This window comes from Panthera tigris, chromosome D2 (genome assembly GCF_018350195.1).
Source record: "Panthera tigris isolate Pti1 chromosome D2, P.tigris_Pti1_mat1.1, whole genome shotgun sequence".
Lineage (NCBI taxonomy): Eukaryota > Metazoa > Chordata > Mammalia > Carnivora > Felidae > Panthera > Panthera tigris.
The window spans coordinates 31,930,536-31,952,051 of NC_056670.1; the positions used below are offsets into that span (position 1 = coordinate 31,930,536).

The 21,516-nt window shown below is 51.0% G+C and overlaps 1 protein-coding gene across 1 annotated transcript in view; it reads left to right on the forward strand.

The window, feature by feature from the left end:
• Positions 1–21,516, forward strand: part of CDH23 (cadherin related 23) — a 365,372-nt gene that overhangs the window by 324,325 nt on the left and 19,531 nt on the right. Inside the window, 10 exon segments of the mRNA XM_042960117.1 lie at positions 9,070–9,291; positions 9,606–9,725; positions 10,365–10,545; positions 13,725–13,858; positions 14,404–14,613; positions 15,152–15,259; positions 16,703–16,805; positions 18,150–18,275; positions 18,601–18,804; positions 20,598–21,056. Coding sequence (XP_042816051.1) covers positions 9,070–9,291; positions 9,606–9,725; positions 10,365–10,545; positions 13,725–13,858; positions 14,404–14,613; positions 15,152–15,259; positions 16,703–16,805; positions 18,150–18,275; positions 18,601–18,804; positions 20,598–21,056 — 1,867 coding nt within the window.

A 21,516-nucleotide genomic window follows, 5' to 3' on the forward strand; every position in this document is an offset into this window, starting at 1 on the left:
TCTGACTCACAGAGCACCGGGCCCTGTAGGTAGGGGAGGCACCCCGCGTCCCAGGGTCAGCTGCACTTGACTGCCAGTGTTAAAGTCTCTTCTCCTCTCTCCCCTTCCCCTCTGGAGAGGATGGGTATTGTCACACAGCCTGAGAAATGCGCTACCTCTTAGCAGCCTGCCTAATCATCATAGGTTGTGTCTGACCTCCCCCAGCGGCCTTTGTCCCCAGTACCCTCTAGCCCAGCTCAGGGCCTGGTGTGAGAAAGAAAGAAAAAGAGAGAGAGAGAGAGAAGAGAAAGAAGAAAAGGAGAGGAGAGGAAGAGAGAGGGAAAGGAAGGAAGGAAGCAAAGAAAAAGAAAAGAGAAAAGAAAGCTAGCTTTTGTAAAGGGCTAGGCAAGTTGGAGCACGCTTGACTGTAGATTCCAGAACCTGCAGTACCCTTGCGGATGCATACAGGTGCGTGCACACACGCTCACACACACACGCACGCACGCACGCAGATGAGGCACAGGTGCAGGAGCACACGATGGGCTTGGCAAGTCCTCACGGGTGCATGTGTGTGTGCCTCTCGTAGCGTGTCCTATAGCAAATCGTCGCGGCTCCTCTCCCACCAGGCCCCGGCAACCCTCTCCACTCTGCACCCGCTCTCACTCCCTGTACCCCAGGCATCCACAGGACAGTCGTGCCCTCCGCCTCTAGTCCTCTGCTCTTGCACCCCCAGCCAGCGCTGGCGCCTCTGCTGATGTCTCCCTCCTCCCCTCTCCCTCAGGGCTCCACTCAAGTCGTTGCCCTTCACGAAGTGTCCTGAGCTCCCCGGCGGGCACCCCTCCAGGCCTCACTGCCTACACCCCTTTCAGCGATCACACCTCAGTTGCCAACCAGCTGATCCGCACCCGGACTGATCCGCCCTCCTGAGGCTGGACTGTGAGCTGTGGGGGACTAGGGCCTCCATTGTACCCCAGCCTTGCTGAAGCTTCCAGGGGCTTGGCTGAGCCATGAGGGGTCTTGAGCTCACGCGACCCCCAGGCCGAAGGACAGAGGACAGCCAGAGTCCATCTGGGTTGGGAATCAGAGTAGAGGAACTAGAAAGTAGCCAGGAATTCTGGGTGCCCCGTGCGTGTCCCGATCCTAGTCAGAGGCTCTCTGGGAGCTCTGTCCTCACTCCTGGAAGGCAGGCATTATGCTTTTACTGCTACGTGATACTGCCCTGGCCCAGGCCCCCCTGAGATGGGAGCCCCAGACACTGCCAGGACAGAACGGGGGCCTTTATCATGATCCTGACCTTGTGACTCCACTTGGGGAGACAGCCCAGGGCCTTTTCTGTTGGCAGAGTGTGAGTTCTTCCACCCACAGTGGGTAGAAAGCCGATTGAAATCAGGTAGATCCTGGGCCCTCTTCCCACCCTGGCCAGCCTCTGACAGAGGTGAGGTGGGGTCACTGAAGGGTGAGACCCTAGAGCACCTGGCCTCACCCAGACCGCCCTTGACCAGACTCCTGCTGCCCCTGGGTCTAGAAGGTGGATAAAGAGAGCCTGGGATTAGTGGGAGGGAAACCCCTCCCCCAGTGAGCTAGGACACCTGAGCAGGGCCCAGTGGCACTGTCCTCCACTCCCCTGCCCCCACAAGGTCCACTAGTAAGCCTCCTGGGCTTGCATCAGAGTGAGATACAGAGGCATTGCTCAAGGTGTGGGCACAGTCCAGAAACCTCAAGCACTGTTGCCTCAATGCCAGGGCAGGAAGGACTCAGCTGAGAGGGCCTTTGGGTCACTGACTTCCTCCTCACCCACCTTTTCCTCCTAGGTTCAGGCCCGGTCACAGAGAGAAGGGGCTGTGTGGGGCAGCCCCCTCTCCCAGCCCCTGCAGCCTGCGTGATGGCTAGACCTCCTTCTGGGATCCTGGGGAAGTGGGAAATGTCAGCACTGCCGCTCCCATCAGTGAGGCTGGAATGCAGCCCCTTCCCTGCAAGGGGGCACTCCTGGGCTCCCGCTGGCATCTCAGGGGTCTCAGGAGGGCTCCATGCTGGCTCCTGGCCGGTGACGCGTGCTCGCGGCTGCATCCAGGACCATGCAGAGCCAAGAAGTGAACACGGTGGCTTCTCTAGACGGTCACCTTTTCTCAAATGCTTGAGGCACACACCCTTTATTGACATAATGGACCTACAATATTGCATTCGTTTCAAGTGTCTATCGTAGTGATTCAGTATTTTATACATTATGGAATGATCCCCATGATAAGTCTAGTTACCATCTGTCACCATACAGCGTTGTTAGGATATTATCGACTGTGTTCCCCCTGCTGTACTTTTCATCCCCATGGCTTATTTATTTTATAAGTGGAAGTTTGTACCCCTTCATCCCCTTCACCTGTGTCACCTGCCCCCGCCCCCCCTCGCTGCTCTGGTAACCAGCTGTTTGTTTCCTGTATCTATAAGTCTGTTGCTGTTTTGTTTTGTTTGTTCATTTGCGGGTTTTTTTATTCTACATATAAATGAAATCCTACTGTATTTTTCTTTCTCTACCACCTTTCACTGAGCATAATATTCTCTAGGTCTGTCCATGTCTTCACAATGGCAAGATTTCATTCTTTTTTGTGGCTGAGTAATATTCCATTGTGTCTATAGACCACATCTCTCTTTATCCATTCATCTATTGATGGGCACTGGGCTGCTTCCATAATTTGGCCGTTGTAGAACAAGCTTGGGCTTCTACAATTTGGCCGTTGTAGAACAATGCTGCTGCTCACATAGGAGTGCATGGATCCCTTTGAATTTGTGTTTTTGTATTTTTTGGATCAACACCCAGGAGTGCAATTACTGGATCATACGGTAGTTCTATTTTTAACTTTTGAAGGAACTTCCATACCATTTTCCACAGTTTACATTCCCAACAGCGCACAAGCTTGCCTTTCTCTCTATATCCTCACCAACACTTGCTGTTTGTGTTTTTGATTTTAACCACTCTGACAGGTGGGAAGTGATATCTCATCGTGGTTTCGATTTGCATTTCCCTGATGATGAGTGATGTTGGGCATCTTTTCATGTGCCTGTTGGCCATTTGTATGTCTTCTTTGGAAAAATGTCTATGCAGGCCCTCTGTCCATTTTTTAATCAGGTTATTTGTTTTGCTAAGTAATGTAAGTTCTTTATACATTTTAGATATTAACCCCTTACTGGGTATATGATTTGCAATTATCTTGTCCCATTCGGTAGTTGTCTTTTTGTTTTGATGATGGTTTGCATGAAAAGCTTTTTAGTTGGATATAGTCTCGTTTGTTTATTTTAGCTTTTGTTGCCCTTGTCTGGAGAGACTGAGCCAAAAAAAATAAAAATTGCTAAGTAAACATTTAAAAGAAAGAGAGAGAGGGGAAAGAGAGGGGAAAGAGAGGGGAAAGAGAGATGAAGGAAGGAAGGAAGGAAGGAAGGAAGGAAGGAAGGAAAGAAGGAGAGAGAGAGAGAGGCAGGCACCTGGGTGGCTCAGTCAGTTAAGCGGCTGCCTCTTGATTTCTGCTCAGGTCATGATCTCACAGTTCATGAGATTGAGCCCCACCTCAGGCTCCACACTGACAGCACAGAGCCTGCTCGGGATTCTCTCTCTCCCTCTCTCTCCACCCCTTCCTCACTCTCACTCTCTTTCTTTCTGTCTCAAAATAAATAAACATATTTTAAAAAGAAAAAAAGTGTTGCTCTTATATCAAAGAGCTCATTGCCTATGTTTTCTTCTAGGAATTTTATGGTTTCAGGCCGTATTTTATGGATTAAAGTCTTTAATCCATTTTAAATTTCTTCCCATTGTATATTCTTTTTTAAAGTTTATTTATTTATTTTGAGAGAGCGAGTGAGTGAGCATGTGGGGGAGGGGCAGAGAGAGAGGGAGAGAGAGAGAATCCCAAGCAGGCTCTGCACTGTCAGCACAGAGCCTGATGCAAGGCTAAAACTCACCAACCATGAGATCATGACCTGACCTGAAGTCAGAAGCTTAACCAACTGAGCCACCCAGTTGCCCCCACTGTATACTCTTGCCTTCTTTGTTTTAGATTAATTGACCATATATGCATGGGTTTTTTTTCCTGGACTCTCTGTTTTATTCTGTTGATCTCTGTGTCTGTTTTTGTCAGTACCACATTATTATGAGGACTATAGCTTTGTAGTATAGTTTGAAACCTTGGGGATGATACCTCCAGCTTTGTTCTTTTTTCTCAAGATTGCTTTGGCTATTTGGGGTCTTTGTGGTTTCATACAAGTTTTAGGATTCTTCTAATTCTGTGAAAAATGCCTTTGGTATTTTGATAGGGATCACATTGAATCTGTAGAGTGCTTTGGGTAGTACAGACATTTTAACAATATTAATTCTTACAATCCATGAGCATGGTATGTCTTTCCATTTTTTCATGTCATCTTCAATTCCTTTCATCAGTCTTAAAGTTTTCAGAGTACAGGTCTTTGACTCTGGTTAAAGTTATTCCCATGTATTTTATTCTTTTTTGATGTAATTGTAAATGGCATTGTTTTCTTAATTTCTCTTTCTGATAACTTGTTATTAAGTATACAATTTATGTATGTTCATTTTGTATCCTGTGACTTTTCTGAATATATTTTTCAGTTCTAATAGTTTTTTTGGTAGAGTCTTTGGAGTTTTCTCTATATAGTATCATGTCATCTGCAGATAGTAACAGTTTTACTTCTTCCATTCCCAGTTTGGATGCCTTTTATTTCTTTTTTCTTGTCTAATTGCTGTGGCTAAGACTTCCTATATATGTTGAATAAAAGCAGTAAGAGTGGACATCCTTGTCTTATTTCTGACCTTAGAAGAAAAGAGCCTTCAGCTTTTCACCACTGATATTAGCCATGGGGTTGTCATATATAGCCTTTATTATGATGAAGTATGTTCCTTCTATACAACCTTGTTATGAGTTTTTATCATAAATAGATGTTAAATTTTGTCAGATGCTCTTTTTGCATCTATTGAGGTTTTCATATGATTTTTATCCTTCATTTTGCTAATGTAGTGTATCAGGTTGATTGATCTGTGGATGTTGAACCATTCTTACATCCCTGGAATAATTGCCACTTCATTGTGGTATGTGATCCTTTTAATGTATTGTTGAATTTGGTTTGCTAATTGAGGATTTTGGCGTCTATGTTCATCAGGTATATTGGCCTGTCATTTTCTTTTCTCATGGTCTGTTTGCCTGGTTTTGATATCAGGGTACTCCTGGCCTCAAAAAAGGAATTTGGAAGCATTCCTTCCTCTTCAATTTTTTTAGGATAATTTGAGAAGGATAACTACGAACACTTCTTTAAATATTTGGCAGAGTTCACCTGCAAAGCTGTCTGGTGCTGCACTTTTGTTTGGAGGGAGTTTTAAAATTACTGATTCATTTTTATTACTTGTAATCAGTCTATTCAGATTTTCTACTTCATGATTCAATCTTGAAAGGTTGCACGTTTCTAGTTTTTTCGTTTCATTGATCTTGCTGTTGTTGTTTTTTTAGTCTTCATTTTATTGCCACTCTGATCTTTATTTCTTCCTCTTACTAAATTTGGGCTTTGATTGATCTTTTTCTAGTCCCTTTAGGTATAAAGTTCAGTTGTCTATTTGGGATGTTTTCTTGTTTTCCGAGGTACATCTGTATCACTATGAACTTTCCTCTTAGGACTGTTTTTGCTTTATCCCTTAGATTTTAAAAAGTTGTGTTTCCATTTTCATTCATCTCAAGGTATTTATTTTCTCTTTGATTTCTTTTTAACCCATTGGTCATTTGGTAACATTTACTTATTAGCCTTTATGTATTTGTGGTTTTTTTTTTAACATTTTCTTCTTTTGATTTCTAGTTTCATGCCACTGTGGTCAGAAAAAATACTTGATATGATTTCAGTCTTCTTGAATTCACTGAGACTTGTTTTGTGGCCTAACATGTGATCTATCCTAGAGAATGTTCCATGTGCTTTTGATAAGAATGGTATTCTGTAGTTTTGGGGTGAAATGTTCTGTATATACCTACGAAGTCCATCTGGTCTAATATGTTGTTTAAGGCCAATATTTCTTTATTGATTTTCTGTCTGGATGACCTATCCATTGATGTAAGTGGGGTATTGAAGTTTTCTGCTAGTATTGTATTACTGCCCATTTCTCCCTTTATGTCTGTTAATATTTGGGCTTTTTTAATGTTTATTTATTTTTGAGACAGAGAGAGACAGAGCATGAATGGGGGAGGGTCAGAGAGGGAGACAGAATCTGAAGCAGGCTCCAGGCTCTGAGCTGTCAGCACAGAGCCCAACGCGGGGCTCGAACTCACGGACCGTGAGATCATGAACTGAGCCGAAGTCGGACGCTTAACCAACTGAGCCACCCAGGCGCCCCTGTTAATATTTGTTTTATACATTTGGGTGTTTCTATGTTGGGGACATAAATCCCTACCACTATTGTTAATGAAAACTAACACAAACACATTATGGAGAAGACTGTAAAATCTGTATGAGCTTTCAAAGATAACATGAGAGATTGTGAAGGTATTTCCTTCTCTTTTTTTAATGTTTTATTTTATTTTTTGAGAGAGAGAGACAGAGTGTGAGTGGAGAAGGGGCAAAGAGAGAGGGAGACACAGAATCTGAAGCAGGCTCCAGGCTCTGAGCTGTCAGCACAGTCGAACTCACAAACCGTGAGATCGTGACCTGAGCCCAAGTCGGACACTTAACTGACTGAGCCACCCAGGCACCCCTTTGAAGGTATTTCCTTCTTAAGACAGACACTTCAGAGTATACCTCAAAGTCTGTGCAAGTGCCCTCTCCACTCTGGTAGAAAAGTTTGAGAAATGTTAAAATAATGCATTTCCCCTCTGTGTGTGATTACTGTTTTAATAAAGATTCATCGAGGGGTGCCTGGGTGGCTCAGTTGGTTGAACGTCCAACTTCGGCTCAGGTCATTATCTCCCCGTTTCTGGGTTCGAGCCCCGCGTCAGCCTCTGAGCTGATGTTCTCTCCACCCCTCCCCCATTCATGCTCTGTATGTCTCTCTCTCCCTCTCGCTCTCTCAAAAATAAATTTTAAAAATAATAGTAATAAAAATAAAATAGGGGCTCCTGGGTGGTTCAGTCAGTTAAGCGTCCGACTTCGGCTCAGGTCATGATCTCCCAGTTCGTGAGTTCCAGACCCGTGTCAGGCTCTGTGCTGACAGCTCAGAGCCTGGGGCCTGCTTCGGATTCTGTGTCTCCCTCTCCCTCTGCCCCTCCCCCGCTCATGCTCTGTCTCTCTCTCTCTAAAATAAATTTTAAAAAATAACAAAAATAAAAAGATTCACTGAGACTCTAAGACCCAGATGAATGCTTCCCTGATAGTGGGATTTATTCCACATGACTTATGACAGCACACCAGAACCCCAGAATGCTTGAACTAGAAGGGACTTTAGATATAAAATCAGGTTCTTTATTAACAGAAAAAGTCTAGAAAGGAGATGTGGTATGCCCAAGTTCACAGAGCTCTATCTCAAGGTTGCCAACCCTACCTGCTTGGGAAACAATTTTAGCAACCACATGACCCCCACCTCTCCCAGATCCATAGCCGCAGCTCAGTGGACCCATTGCCTCCTCAGAGGCAGTGACAATCTTCTCGGCTGTAGGTCTACTGCTCTCTGTCGGTCTCCCCACAGGGGTTTCCAGAGCCACCCAAGGTAGGTTTCAAAGCCCCAGAAAAAAAGATGTAGACAAGCTGTCTCCATCCAGCTTTTTGTATCACCTGCTTTCTATTCTCTGGCCTTGGCAATGGCCTAGTCATAGTCTCTCTGCCCAGGCATTTTTGCATTATTATAACCTTATTATCTTCTATTAGTCACTGATTATGGTTTGTCTTAGGGTCCTGGCAGGAAACAGATGGCACACTTAGGGCTCCTCTGAAGCAAGTTTAAGGAGGGACTATATACAGAGGGCTGGTGAAGCACCCATAGACCAGCAACTGCAGGAAGCGGCTACCACCCATGCATCCAGAAGGACAATGAGAGGAGGTGAGGTGACATGAGCCCAGGGAGAGCTAGAGCCATGGAAGGAGGGCCACCCAGCTGGAAAAACACAGCCACTGGCAGAACTGCAGTGAGGAGAGGAAGGAGTGTGGAAGAAATGCCCTCACCTCTCTTTCTTCCCTCCTCCTGGCTTTTTCCAGGACTTCCTGTTTCTAAAACCCCTCTGGAAGCTACATGGCAAAGGAGCCCAGATGAAACAGTCTACAGGGAACATCCTCCCAGGTGGGGAAGCAGAAAAAGGAAGGGGGGCAGTGCAAGGAACAGAGAATACCAGCACGTGGCTAATTTCTTTCTCCCATTTATGTACTCTGCTTGTAAAGTGCCACATCAATAATTTCTCTCTGTTTCTTGAGTGCTGATCACTGAGTTCCAGCTGGCTAGATATTTTGTGTGGTCTTATTAGACCAAGCATCAGCCAGAAATGGCCAATTACAGGACAGCATATTGCAGAAAATGTTCTTACAGTGAAGTCATATTCTGTGAGCTTTCTTTTTCATGGTTCAACAAGTTCTGCCAATTTAATTGCCCCAAACCCAATGTCTTCCTTCTTAAACATGCTGAAATTAGGTATCTTCCATTTACATGAACAGTGGGTGAATTTTAATATTGTATTGGGCTGAGAACATCACATTCTTAACTTTCGTGATCTAGCAGGAAGCCCAGGGTCAGTAAGGCCCTGGCCCAAACAAAGCTGTGGGCTAGGGGATTGGTTACTGGGATTCATCTCATATGTCAGTTTGAATCACTAGATCGCTGTGCTGACAAGGATTATGAGGTTGCATCTCAGCAGTGCCACAATTGATTAGTGATGTCTGTCATGGGCATAGACAAAGGAGCAGTGATGTAAGTGCCATCTTGGACCTAAACAGTTACCTAGCTCGGCTTTTGGTAGCCTCTGTGATTTCCTCCTCTACCAGCCTGTGACTTTCCACCCTCTCATCCTTCTCTCTTTCTCTCACCATATTGTATCATGCTAAGTGATCCCAGCCTAGGAGAATATCCAGCTGGCTCCACTGGTCAAACCGTCTTACCCAACTGAGCGAGGAACCTGACCGTATTCTTCTCCACAGGCCACCACTCACGTGTACGTGACCATCGTGGATGAGAACGATAATGCACCTGTGTTCCAGCAGCCCCACTACGAGATCTTACTGGACGAGGGCCCAGACACAATCAATGCTAGCCTCATCACCATCCAGGCACTAGACCTGGATGAGGGGCCCAATGGCACAGTCAACTACGCCATTGTCGCAGGCAACATCATCAACACCTTCCGTATCGACAGACACACGGTCAGCAGCTGATGGCGGGGTTTAGGAGGAGGTTCAGCTGGCTAAAGGGGTTAGAAGGGACCTTAGTGACATCATGGGAGATGGGAGCAGAGCAAAGATGGGAGTCTGGAGGAAACTTGGCGGGGGGGGGGGGGCATCCAATGCAGAAGGAGGCAAGCTTGGGTGGGATGGCAACAAGGGTTCCCCATCCTGGCTGGGATGTCAGAACATGCCTCCTGGGGTGGTCTGAGGGGACCGCATGAAGAAGCTGGTCCCTGGGGTGCCCCATATCCACCATCCATTGATCCACCCTGTCCCCTCTCTTATCGCCCCAGGGCATCATCAGTGCTGCCAAGGAGCTGGACTATGAGATTAGCCATGGCCGCTATACTCTGATGGTCACTGCCACGGACCAGTGCCCCATCTTATCTCACCGCCTCACCTCTACCACCACGGTGGGTGGGTGGGTGGGACAGAGCCTCAACTTGGGGAGGACAGGGCCCAGAAAGATTGTCCGGGAGAAACACCTAAATCCAAGAGCCCTATCCTGGTCTTGGCAACCGAGCCAAACTTGATGTGTGACTGAGGATCTTACTGAACTTCTCTGTGTGGCCGCATCTATCAGACAGATCGTGACACCTGCCTTCCTCCCCTTCATGGGAAGAGCGCAAACTCTGGCCAAACCAACAGAAGCTCCTACCCCTGCTCTCCACTTCCTAGCTGTGTGACGCTGGGCAAGTCAGTTAACCTCCCTGAGCTTCGCTTCACTCCTCCATAAAAGGGAGATAATAAAAACTGTCAGGGTGTGGGAGGGACAGATGAGACCATGGGGAATGACCACAGTGCAGCAATAAATAAAGGTTGGAGCGTAACTATTAATAATGTGATGATGAAGCCCATATAAAGGCTTTAACAATGATAGTAACTCATCCACAGACATAGCTTAAAAGGCCTTCCCCCATCCACGATCCCTGAGGATTTTGGCATCAACCTGATGAGACAGGGTTATCAGACCCACTTCACAGATGAGAGAACTGAGCTCAGCACAGGGCTGGCTGGGATGCAGCCCCAGCTAAGTTTATCCACCATCTCAGGTGCTTGTGAACGTGAACGACATCAATGACAATGTGCCCACCTTCCCCCGAGACTACGAGGGGCCATTTGACGTCACCGAGGGCCAGCCGGGACCCCGAGTGTGGACCTTCCTGGCCCATGACCAGGACTCGGGCCCCAACGGGCAGGTGGAATACAGCATCGTGGACGGAGACCCTCTGGGTGAGTGGGGCCTGAGCCAGGCGTGGAGGGCGGCACAATCTGGGGGCCTCTCCCCCCACCTTACTTAGGAGCCGTGGCCTTGCTCTCTCTGGGCCTCAGTTTCCCCCACCCATCAGATGGTGGAAATACTCTTCTCCCCACCCCGTCTTCATCGGGATATGTGAGAACATTCTGAAATCCGGGAACAGAGACTGGTAGCCTTGGAGGGTCAGAGACCCCTTTGAGAATCAGATAGAAAATGCCCCTGTGTCATACCCAGAGAAATAACTCCAGCACGGAGGGAGGATGAATAGCCTTGCCCCAAACCATCAGGACCCCCTAGATGCATTCAGCACCCAGATTTTTCTGTGCATCTTGTTATCATGAAGAGCCTTCACAGCTACCTCAGTGGTTGTCCTGGGGTGAAGAGCAGGGCTTGCCCTGGCCAGAGAGGTTCCTCAAGTCAGTTTCCACTCGTTTCCATAGAGTAGGAATTCCAAACTTAAATGCCTGCTGGTGTCAGGCAGGAGACATACATGGGAGAAGGGGTCTAGGCAAGACAGTAGGGAGTAGCGGGGGCTGTAACAGCCTGCAGCTCAGCTCCTGCCAGCGTGGCCATGTCAAAATGCAGTCCCAGAGAGGCCAGGTCTTCCCATTTTCAAAAGAAAAGCTAGAAATCCAAATCTTTGTAAAACATCCTGATTTTTAATTGATGACGCAACAAATATTTATTGAGCACCTACCATATGCCAATCATATGCCAAGTGCTGAGGATACAGTATGGTACAAAAGAGACCCAAATCCCCGCCCTTCTAGAGCGTGCGTTCCAGTTGGAAGACACAGGCAATGAACATCACTGATTCAGGACCTGAAGGTGGATGTGGGACCTGCAGCTGTCAGTCAAGCCCATTCCTCAGACCCTTCATACACCCTCATCCTCCCTGAAAGCCCCCACTTCCTTCAGAGGACTGCCTGGCCTTCCTTTCGGCGTCCCCCTAATGATACCAAGACCTGCCACGGATTCAGCACACACGAGGTGGACCCGGCCTTGTCTAGCCCCAGCTCAGCCCTGCAAGTGCACCTCTTTATTGGCCCATTTTCCATACGAGGACATCGAGGCAGGGTCCAGTAACCATGCCCAAGGGCACAAAGTGGTGAAGTCAGGATGCAGATGGAAAGTCTCTGCTTTTTTTTTTTTTTTTTTTACGTTTTTATTTATTTTTGAAGGAGAGAAAGAGACAGAGCATGAGCAGGGGAGGAGCAGAGAGAGAGGGAGACATAGAATTTTGAAGCAGGCTCCAGGCTCAGAGCTGTCGGCACAGAGCCCGACGCGGGGCTCGAACTCACGAACTGTGAGATCATGACCTGAGCTGAAGTCGGACGCCCAACTGACCGAGCCACCCAGGCGCCCCAGAAAGTCTCTGCTTTTAACCCCTATCTCCGGAAGGAGTAGAATGGCAGGAAGTTCCCTGGGGCCAAGCCACTGAGGATAATTTGTAGTGTGGGGGCCCTTGGCCCGCCCACCTCCGTGATCTTCATTCCTCGAGCTGATCTCATGGAGGTCTAGCCTGGGCCCAGTCCCCCAGAGCCTTAGACCTGCCCCCCCACCGCCCCGAGTTCTCAGGATCGCTTTCCTTCCTTCAAGAGGGCAGCTGGCTTTGGAGAGCGGGCAGGAGGCCATCTGTTCGCACATGGTCAAGGGGCTGAGACAGGGCTGGGAAACCCCTAGAAAGGGAATCCCCAGTTCTCGTGAGCTCTTGGAGTATCAGGCTCAGGAAATCCGGCTCCAACCAGTTTCCACTTCTCTAGGAGGGGGCGGCCTGTGAGGCTGCAGGTGGGCCACAGAGGGCTGTTACTGCAGTCAGAGAGGCAGGGGTGGTGAGTTTGGGTGGAAAGAGTAGGGAGAGGGAATGGCTGGGCGTTTGGGCCTTCACCCTCGCCATGCCCCTGTGCTCTGTGTTTCCAGAGCAAGTCAGTGCCCCGCTCTGGGCCTTTTCCCCCAGGTGTCAAAGGGAAAGTGAAAGGAAGTAGCTTTCTCTCTGTCCCCAGGTCCCGGGGGAGGGCACAGAGGCAGCCCCCCTTCCTCATGCTTGCCTCTGCCCGTCTTCTCCATCGCCTTCCCTGCCCTGCTTCTGTCCACCTGGGCTCCCACCTGCTCCCCTCCGCCCTTCCCCTCCAACCGCTCTCCGTCCTCACCCCTCCCTCCCAAACCTCCTGCCCTGATCCACTCTGATGGTGGTGTCGGGAAAGACCACCGTCCCAGGATGCAGCGGGCTGAGACCCAGAGCCCTGGATTTGAATACTGGTTCTGGCGAGAACTGCTATGGGAGCTTAGAAAAGTCGTCACACATCTCTGGACTCTCAGTTCGTTTTCCAAACGACACTCAATGGTCTCTGAGGTCCCTTCCACATCAGCCTGAGGATCTGAGGTTCTTGCTGTAGACCCTCTCAGACATCTGCCCCCTCAGCCAAGCCAAAATAAGGACGGAAGCCAAAGGGCCAGCTGAGGGTTTTCCAGAACATCAGAGAAAAGAAGTCAGGTCTGACTAGAGGCCACGGGGTGGCCCCAGACCTGGCAGAACCCTGCGTTCTGCACACCACACACAGCACACCAGCTGTGGCTCAATACCAGGGCTGTAGGGAGAGCAGCTGGGGGCTTCCGTGCCCTCAGTCCCTCCCGCTCTGTCCTGCCTCGGTGCCTCACCCCTAGCAAGGCGTTCCTTCAGTCCCCAATATCCGGTTTTCCAAGACATGGCATCTGGAAGACATTGCACGTTACAAAGTACCCGAGACCCTCGCTAATCAGTTTCTGATCAATAGTGATTTGGGTCAGTGGTGGTTAGAGGGTGCTTGTGTAGAAAGGGGCCCCACTTTTTCAACACAACCCTCTTACTCAGGGTCAGTCCCTGCCCTGCACGGGGCCCAGGGAAAGAAACCAGCCTGGCCTCTCAGGCACGTTGGGCTATAAGCGGGCCCGTGAGCACCTGCACCCCTAGCCGTTCTCTGTCCCCCTTGCGCCCGCCCTGGCCAGCCCAAGCGAGGTTCCCTGTGGATCGGAAGCAGGGGGCACAGGAGGACCCAGCCCAGCTATCCCCCACCCCCGCTGAGGAAGGCTCGCTGGAGAAAGGAGGGAGAGGCCTGGGCTTCCCACAGCTCTTGGCCATTCCCAGCTAACTCCACCTCCCTTGGGCAACACCCAGGCGAGTTTGTGATCTCTCCTGTGGAGGGGGTGCTGCGTGTCCGGAAGGATGTGGAGCTGGATCGGGAGACCATTGCCTTTTACAACCTGACCATCTGTGCCCGCGACAGAGGGGTGCCTCCACTTAGCTCCACGGTGAGTCTTGGGGCCCCATTCCATTGGCTTCCCCTCACTGACCCCTTCACTGTCCATAGAGATTTCTATAAATGCCCACCCTGTACCCAGAGGCCACAGGCTGACCGGGAGCCAGTCCAGACCCTCAGGGCCCCCACCGGATTTGCCAGTGCCTCTTGGGGCTCACTGGTGCCTGGCGGCCGTGGCCATTCAGAGCTCTGCCCACCCAGACAGCCCGGCCTCCGCATCTGTCACTCTGCCATCGCCACCCAGCCCTCTGCCCCATCTCTGCCCCTTCGCCCATTCTGCTTGCTTCTTATCCTCACTTTCATCCTCTTGCCTTTTTTATTGCCATTTTCCTCGTCTTCTCTCTTCTCCGCGACCACCTGTACCTTTCCTTTGTCAATTACCATCGCCCTTACTCTCCTGCCCCATCTCACCCATCCCTTCTGCCTCCGCCACCATGTCTAACACGACCTTCTCTTCCTTCTCTCTTCTCCCTCCCCGCCATGCCCCCTTTTCTCCTCATCCTGCACCACTTCCTCCTCTTCCTCAACGTGCCCCAGATGCTGGTGGGGATTCGCGTGCTGGACATCAATGACAATGACCCCGTGCTGCTGAATCTGCCCATGAACATCACCATCAGTGAGAATAGCCCCGTCTCCAGCTTCGTCGCCCACATCCTGGCCAGTGACGCTGACAGCGGGTGCAACGCCCTCCTCACCTTCAACATCACTGCAGGCAACCGAGAGCGGGCCTTCTCCATCAATGCCACGGTAGGGAGGCCCCCGGGGTTCCTCTGGGAAAAGAGGACCCTGCCCTAGAGGCTTTTCTGCTCCACTGTCTGGGCTCCTTGTGGTTCAATCTCCTCCCCAGGCTTCTGCCCTGTGCTGGGACATGGGCGTCTCTGGGTGGTATGGAATCTTGGATTTCCAGCTAAGCCATCTCTGGGGTCCCTGTCATCCCCAAGGCTTGTCATGTGCAGAGATGGAGCCAGAGCCTGAGTTCCTCTTGGTTCATTACCAAGATGCACTAGCAAGTCCCCGTCGTCCTCTTGGAGTATTACCTACCAGCTTGAGCACCACGGGACCCTCGGGGGACCCACCCTTTGAGACAGCAAGACCTGGGCATCGGGGAATCACTCTTTTGCTCTGGCAAGACCCTGCCAGCCCGTTATGGCCTTCTAGACCGTATCTCTGGCGATTTAGGGAGAGAGTTCACAGCTATTCCTGGAGCCGCGGGTGAAGCAGTGTGGACCAGAGCCCAAAGTGGGGGACGGGGCACTGCTCAGCTCACCAGCCGTCCACATCCCAGACAGGGGTCATCACCGTGAACCGGCCACTGGACCGTGAGCGGATCCCCGAGTACAAGCTGACCGTTTCCGTGAAGGACAACCCGGAGAACCCACGCATAGCCAGGAGGGTGAGGCCAGAGGACACGGGGGGCGGGGAGCGGGACTGCACGCTGGGGGTGGCAGGCAGTATGCCTGGGGATCAGATGCACAGGTTTTAGAGTAAGCGAGTGCTGGGTTTGAATCCCTGTTGTGCCTGCCGTTGAGCGTGTGGCTTTGGCAAGTAGATTTCCTCTCGTATCCCTTTTTCCTTCTCTTTGGCAAAATGAAGACGAGCCCTACCCCAAAGTTGTGGAAAGGACTCGAAGGAGCCAGTGTCTATACAGCCCTCAGCCCAGTGGCTCACACGTGGCCAACACTCAACGCCAGCCGTCATCTTTCCTCCCCACACCACTGCTACTTGGGCACACGCCACAGCTGTGTGTGCACACAGGCCTGCACTCAGAAGCTCATACTCTGGGGTTCTGAGAGGGTTGCATTTTCCAGGTGGCTTTCCCTCAAAAGCCAAGAAAGTTGGATCTTTTTGCTAGGAGGGGGGTGGGTGTCGCAAGGCAGTCCCTTTGGGGGTAGGAGTCTGCCCTCTATTCCCAGCCCATGAGGTCTGGGGCAGAGCCCTGGCCAAGAGTCCTCGGGTCTGGCTCATCTCAGCTCTGCTTCTGACTGGCTGCCTGGCTCAGTCAAGGCGCTGCTCATTCTGCGCCTCCAGTTCCCCATCTGTATAAGCCCAGGAGACATTCGGCTGGAGGTGGTCATAAGCCGCGGGCCCCTCATCTGGCGTTCCTCTCCTTTCTTCCTTCCTCCCTCCTCTCACTTCCGACCTCCTCCTCTTCCCCCCGGCTCTCATCCCCCTCCCTGCCTGTGCTGTAGGAGGGCGGATCACCCTGGAAGCAGCAGCATTAAGTGGTGGGAATCGAGAAGCGGGGAGGCTGGTCCCCACTCTGCCACCAGCCTGCCCTGTGGCTCTGAATAGCCACCCCACCTCCGGCCCTTCGTTTCTTCAGCTGTGCAATGGAGATAGCGTCCAGGGGTATGGAGAGGTTCTGAGTAAGGACTATACTGTGGTTTTGGAAAGGCAGGAGGTACAGCACTGGGTGAGAGTTTGTTTGAGCCCAGACTGGGGCATCAGGCAGGCCTGCAGGGTCTGAAAGCCAAGACTCATCTTCCGGTCTGAAGTCCTTTACCAGCAGATGGAACACGATTAAATGTTGTTCGCATCCATCCTATTCAGTTCACAATACCTCTGTGAAGGAGTTAGGATTCCCGTTTGCCAGATTGGAAAACTGAGGCCCAGATAGGGGAAATGATTTGCCCAGGGGCACCAAGAGAGCTGCTAGCACATCAGGGACTTGAACCCAGGTCTCTGGACCTGGTAGGCTTTTTAATTATCTACCTCTCTGCCCTGACCCGCCTCCCCCCCCCGCCCCCCCCCCCCCGCCACCTCTCAGCTCCCGTCCAACTGGAGCATTTTGCTAGAACATGGCCTACAACCTAACCTCCCTTTGTGCCTCCCTCAGGATTTTGACTTGCTGCTGGTCTTTCTGGCAGACGAGAATGACAACCATCCCCTCTTTACCCAGAGCACCTACCAGGCAGAGGTGATGGAGAACTCTCCCGCTGGTAGGTGCCAGACCCACCTGGGAACTCCTGCTGCAGGCACCACCCAGGCCCCAGATGCCTGAGGACCTCCCTTGCACTTGATAGGGGCCCCGCTGGAGCCTGGCTGGGGAGGCAGCCTCGCCACCTGGCTGAACACAGACCCAGCAGGTGCACAAGCGTATGGAGGGAGGAAGGGGCACAGCCCTGAGGGGCTGGTGGGCCCCTGGTTGCCACACCTTTTGAGGACCAACCGAAGAGGCCATAGGTCTGCTTGGAAAAGACACCTGTGGTCATTGGTCCCCGAAGGAGTCTGAAAGCAGCCCCATAACCACCCCCCAAGAGGGGCAATTAAGGTGTGAAGACCACCCAGGAGGGGCTTTGCTCGCCCCTCCCTGCTCCCTCACCCCAGGAGCCCAGGGCATCTTAGAGGCTTCTGGAAGCTCAGGGAGCACCTGGAATCAGAGGAGGGGGACCAAGCGGCCCTGGGTAGGCCAGCCTAGCCCTCTCCCCGCACACACCGAGCAGCCCCGCCTCCCTTCAGAGGGATAGAATCTCCTTTTCACTGTGTCCCCGGGGAGGGCCCCTTACTCCGCCTCCAGCCTCCCCAGACCCGAAAGCTTAGGTCCTAAATCAGAAAGAGGTGAGCTACGTAGGACGTTCCTGTCTCCGGCTAGGCGTCCCCACTCTGTTTCTTAATCTTGCCTGTGTACCCGCTTACACATGTGTGTGCCAGTACATGCCCGTATCCGGGCACACGTGTGGGCTTGCACATGTGCACAGACACACCTAGGTACATGGGTAGGGGCCTACACAGTGCATTCCGTGCGCAAATGTGCCCGCTTGCAGAGGCAGACAGGTGCCCAACCAGGGGGGATCCCAGGCCTGCCAGCGCTCCTGCTCAGTGCACATGTGTGCTCGTGACCGTGAACACGAAGTCCTGCACGCTCGTGGGTGTGCCTAGCCGGGTACAACCAGACGCCTATAGGGAGCGTCTTGTACACCTGTATGGACAGACTGGGCTGGAAGCGCATAGCTAGACAGGGCCCACACGCTCAGGGAGCCCCCGACCCTCCCCTGGAGCGACCCTCAAAGGCTGCTGGGAAGGCAGGCGCGCTCCGGGCGGGCCGGAGGGGCTTGCTCACCGCTGTTGTGTTTTCTCCCCAGCAGGGCTTTGAGGCTGCTCCCCAGGCATCTGCGTCAGTCTGCCAAGGCTGCCGCAGCCCGGCCCAGGGCTTCCCCCATCCCGTCCACCTCACCTCCCTCCCTCTCATCCATCGTCAGCCATGGCTCACGGGGGCACGGGTGGGGGAGGGGGAGGGCGGGGGCCAGACTGGCCCTGCGGTGACCCCTCTCCCCCTGGCCCAGGGACCCCCCTCACGGTGCTCAATGGGCCCATCCTGGCCCTGGACGCGGACCTGGACGTCTACGCTGTGGTGACCTACCAGCTGCTGGGCTCCCAGGGTGGCCTCTTCGACATCGACAACAGCACGGGTGAGGCCTCTGTGCCACCCCAGCACTCCGAGCCGGGCTCCAAGTCTTTCTACTGGGGTGGGAGTGACCCACTGCTAGACCTAGGGCCTCCCTTCTCAGTGACATCCAGGCTCCCCATGGAGACCCCATTCCTCACAACCTCCATTCCACTGGTTGTTAAGCCTTTGGGGAAGAAAGTCACTGTGTCGCCTTCTCTGCCCCTCTCTCCTCTCTCTCCCCTACCATGCCCCTGTCTTTCTCTGTCCCCTCCCGGTTGGTTCTTGCCCTGTCTCCCCACCGTACCCCTTTTCCTTTGTGTCTCCCGGCTGGTGGCGTCGGGCACCAGGCGTGGTGACGGTGAGGTCAGGTGTTATCATTGACCGGGAAGCCTTCTCACCCCCGGTCCTGGAGCTGCTGCTGCTGGCTGAGGACATTGGGCTGCTCAATGGCACAGCCGACCTGCTGGTCACCATACTGGATGACAATGACAACTGGCCCACCTTTAGCCATCCCACCCTCACAGTCCACCTGCTGGAGAACTGTCCGCCAGGTAAGCAAGGGACAGTCCCCGGGCCCCAGGCCCCGGGCCCCAGGCCCCAGGCAGGAGCTGCTTAATGGTCCTTGGAGAGCCCCACAGGTTGGAGGCAGAATTCACCTGCAGTGGGAAGAAAGACGGGCAGTAGGGGGTTGGAGAGAGCACTGGAGAGGGAGTCAGAAAAACCAAGCCACGCTTAATTCTCTGCTCTGACACAGTGTTTATCTGTAAAATGAGATTATTAAGATATGTTCCATCTGTGTTCCTGGATGGAAAAACTGTTTTAAATTCTTTTTAACGTTTATTTATTTTTTGAGAGAGAGAGAGAGCGCGTGCAAGCGCATAAAGGGGAGGGGCAGAGACAGAGGGAGACACGGAATCCGAAGCAGCCTCCAGGCTCTGAGCTGTCAGCACGGGGCTCGAACTCATAGACTGCGAGATCATGGCCTGAGTCAAAGTCGGACATTTAACTGACTGAACCACCCAGGTGCCCCTGAAACTGACTGTTTTAAAGTCAAAATAGGATTAATGTGATTCCCAGCAAAACCAAATATGGTTTGGGGGTTATATTTGATTCTAAAGGTCATCTGGAAGAATAAGAACATTTTGAGATAGAAGTATAAATAAGACAGATTTGCCTTACCAGATATTATTACGTATTACAAAACTGCGGTTTTTAAAACCATATGATATGAGGGGCACCTGGGTGGCTCCCTCGGTTAAGCATCAGATTCTTGATTTCCACTCAGGTCATGATCTCAGGGTTCATGGGTTCAAGCCCCGCATTGGGCTCTGTGCTGACAATGCAGAACTTGCTTGGGAGTCTCTCTCTCTCTCTCTCTCTCTCTCTACCTCCCTCCTTCCCTCCCTCCCTCCTGCTCTCTACCCCTCCTCTGTTGATGCTCTCTCTCTAAATAAATAAATAAATAAATAAACTTAAAAAAAATTTTTTTAAACCACATGATACAAGACTCTGGGACAGAGTAACCCAGAAACAGATACTGGTCAATTAAAGAAGGTAATATTATGTAATAAAGGAAACAATGAAAGGCTCCTGGCTGGCTCAGTGGGTGGAGCATGCAACTCTTGATCTCAGGGTTGTGAGTTCAAGCCCCGCACTGGGTGTAGAGATTACTTACAAATCAAATATTTTAAATCAAGGGTGGGGGGCACAGTGAAGTCAGTTGTGAAACCTACCTAATGTACAAAATATCTATTAATATTTAGTGTAGATTTTCACCCTCTATCAGACACTGAGATGAAACCTAAAGACACTCCAGAGAAAATACAGAAGAGTAGAAAGCATTTACAAATAAAAGGAAAAACTCTAGGTAAATATTTTTCTGATTTCTGACGAAGAGGTTCTAAGCATACGAGAAACAAATCTTAAAAATGGAAAACTATTATAGTTTGATGCATACCAAACTAAATTTCTTCACACCAAATAATAACAACCAATATCGAAAGGGAGACAACAAACTGAGAAAAAGGTATCTGTCACCAGTTACCATAACTATGTAATTTGTACAAACTGACAGATAAATGGACAGAGGTCAAAGGCAGACAATTTGCACAAGATACAACTAATCGTTAAATTACTACACATTTTTCAATCTCTCAATCACAGAATATGAAACAAAATGAGATACGATTTACCTACAAAGTTTCAAACATGGGAAACATACAAAAGATAACCACTGGCAAGACGGTGGCAAGAGGGGCCCTTAGGAACCACCAAAAATGTATCTGGCATAAGGTTTTTGGAAGAAGCCACTCTGCTCAGTCACTCCCCATACCCACCCCCACAGGATTCTCAGTCCTTCAGGCCACAGCCACGGACAGGGACAGTGGCCTCAATGGGGAGCTGATCTACCGAATAGAAGCTGGGGCTCAGGACCGCTTCGTCATCCACCCAGTCACTGGGGTCATCCGTGTCGCCAATGCCACCATCGACAGGGAGGAGCAGGAATCCTACCGGCTGACAGTGGTGGCCACCGACAGGGGCACCGTTCCTCTCTCAGGCACGGCCATCATCACCATCCTGATCGACGATATCAATGACTCCCGTCCTGAGTTCCTCAACCCCATCCAGACGGTGAGCGTGCTGGAGTCGGCTGAGCCAGGCACTGTCATTGCCAACGTCACCGCTATTGACCGCGACCTCAACCCAAAGCTGGAGTACCACATCATCGGCATCGTGGCCAAGGATGACACTGACCGCCTGGTGCCTGACCAGGAGGATGCCTTTGCTGTGAATATCAACACAGGTACAAGGGCCTGCTCCCCTCCCACCCCACCCCTGACTCCCTGCCCGTCTCCTTGCCCTCTGCTTTCTTCCTGATGCTCCCTTCTTTCTGTTCCCTCTCTGCTCCTCCCCTTCCCTCAGCTGCTCCTCCTACTCTCTTCCCCTACCCCCACACCACATTGTTCCCTCTCTTTTTCCTCCCTTCCCTGGCTCCTTCCCTCTCTCTTCTCTCCTCCTCCTTCTCCTTGGACCAGTTCCATCTCGCCTTCCAGATTCCCTCACTCTACCAGCGTTCCATGAGAACGCCCATTTCACCACACTCTTGCCAGTACTAAATAAACACTGTTAAGTTTTCACATTTGTAGTTGTATAGGAAAATCATACCTTGTTTTAATGTGTATTTCTTTAATACCCAGGTGGTTGACACTTTCTTCATATGTATGCTAGTCATTTAGGCCACTGTAAATTTTATATATACCCTT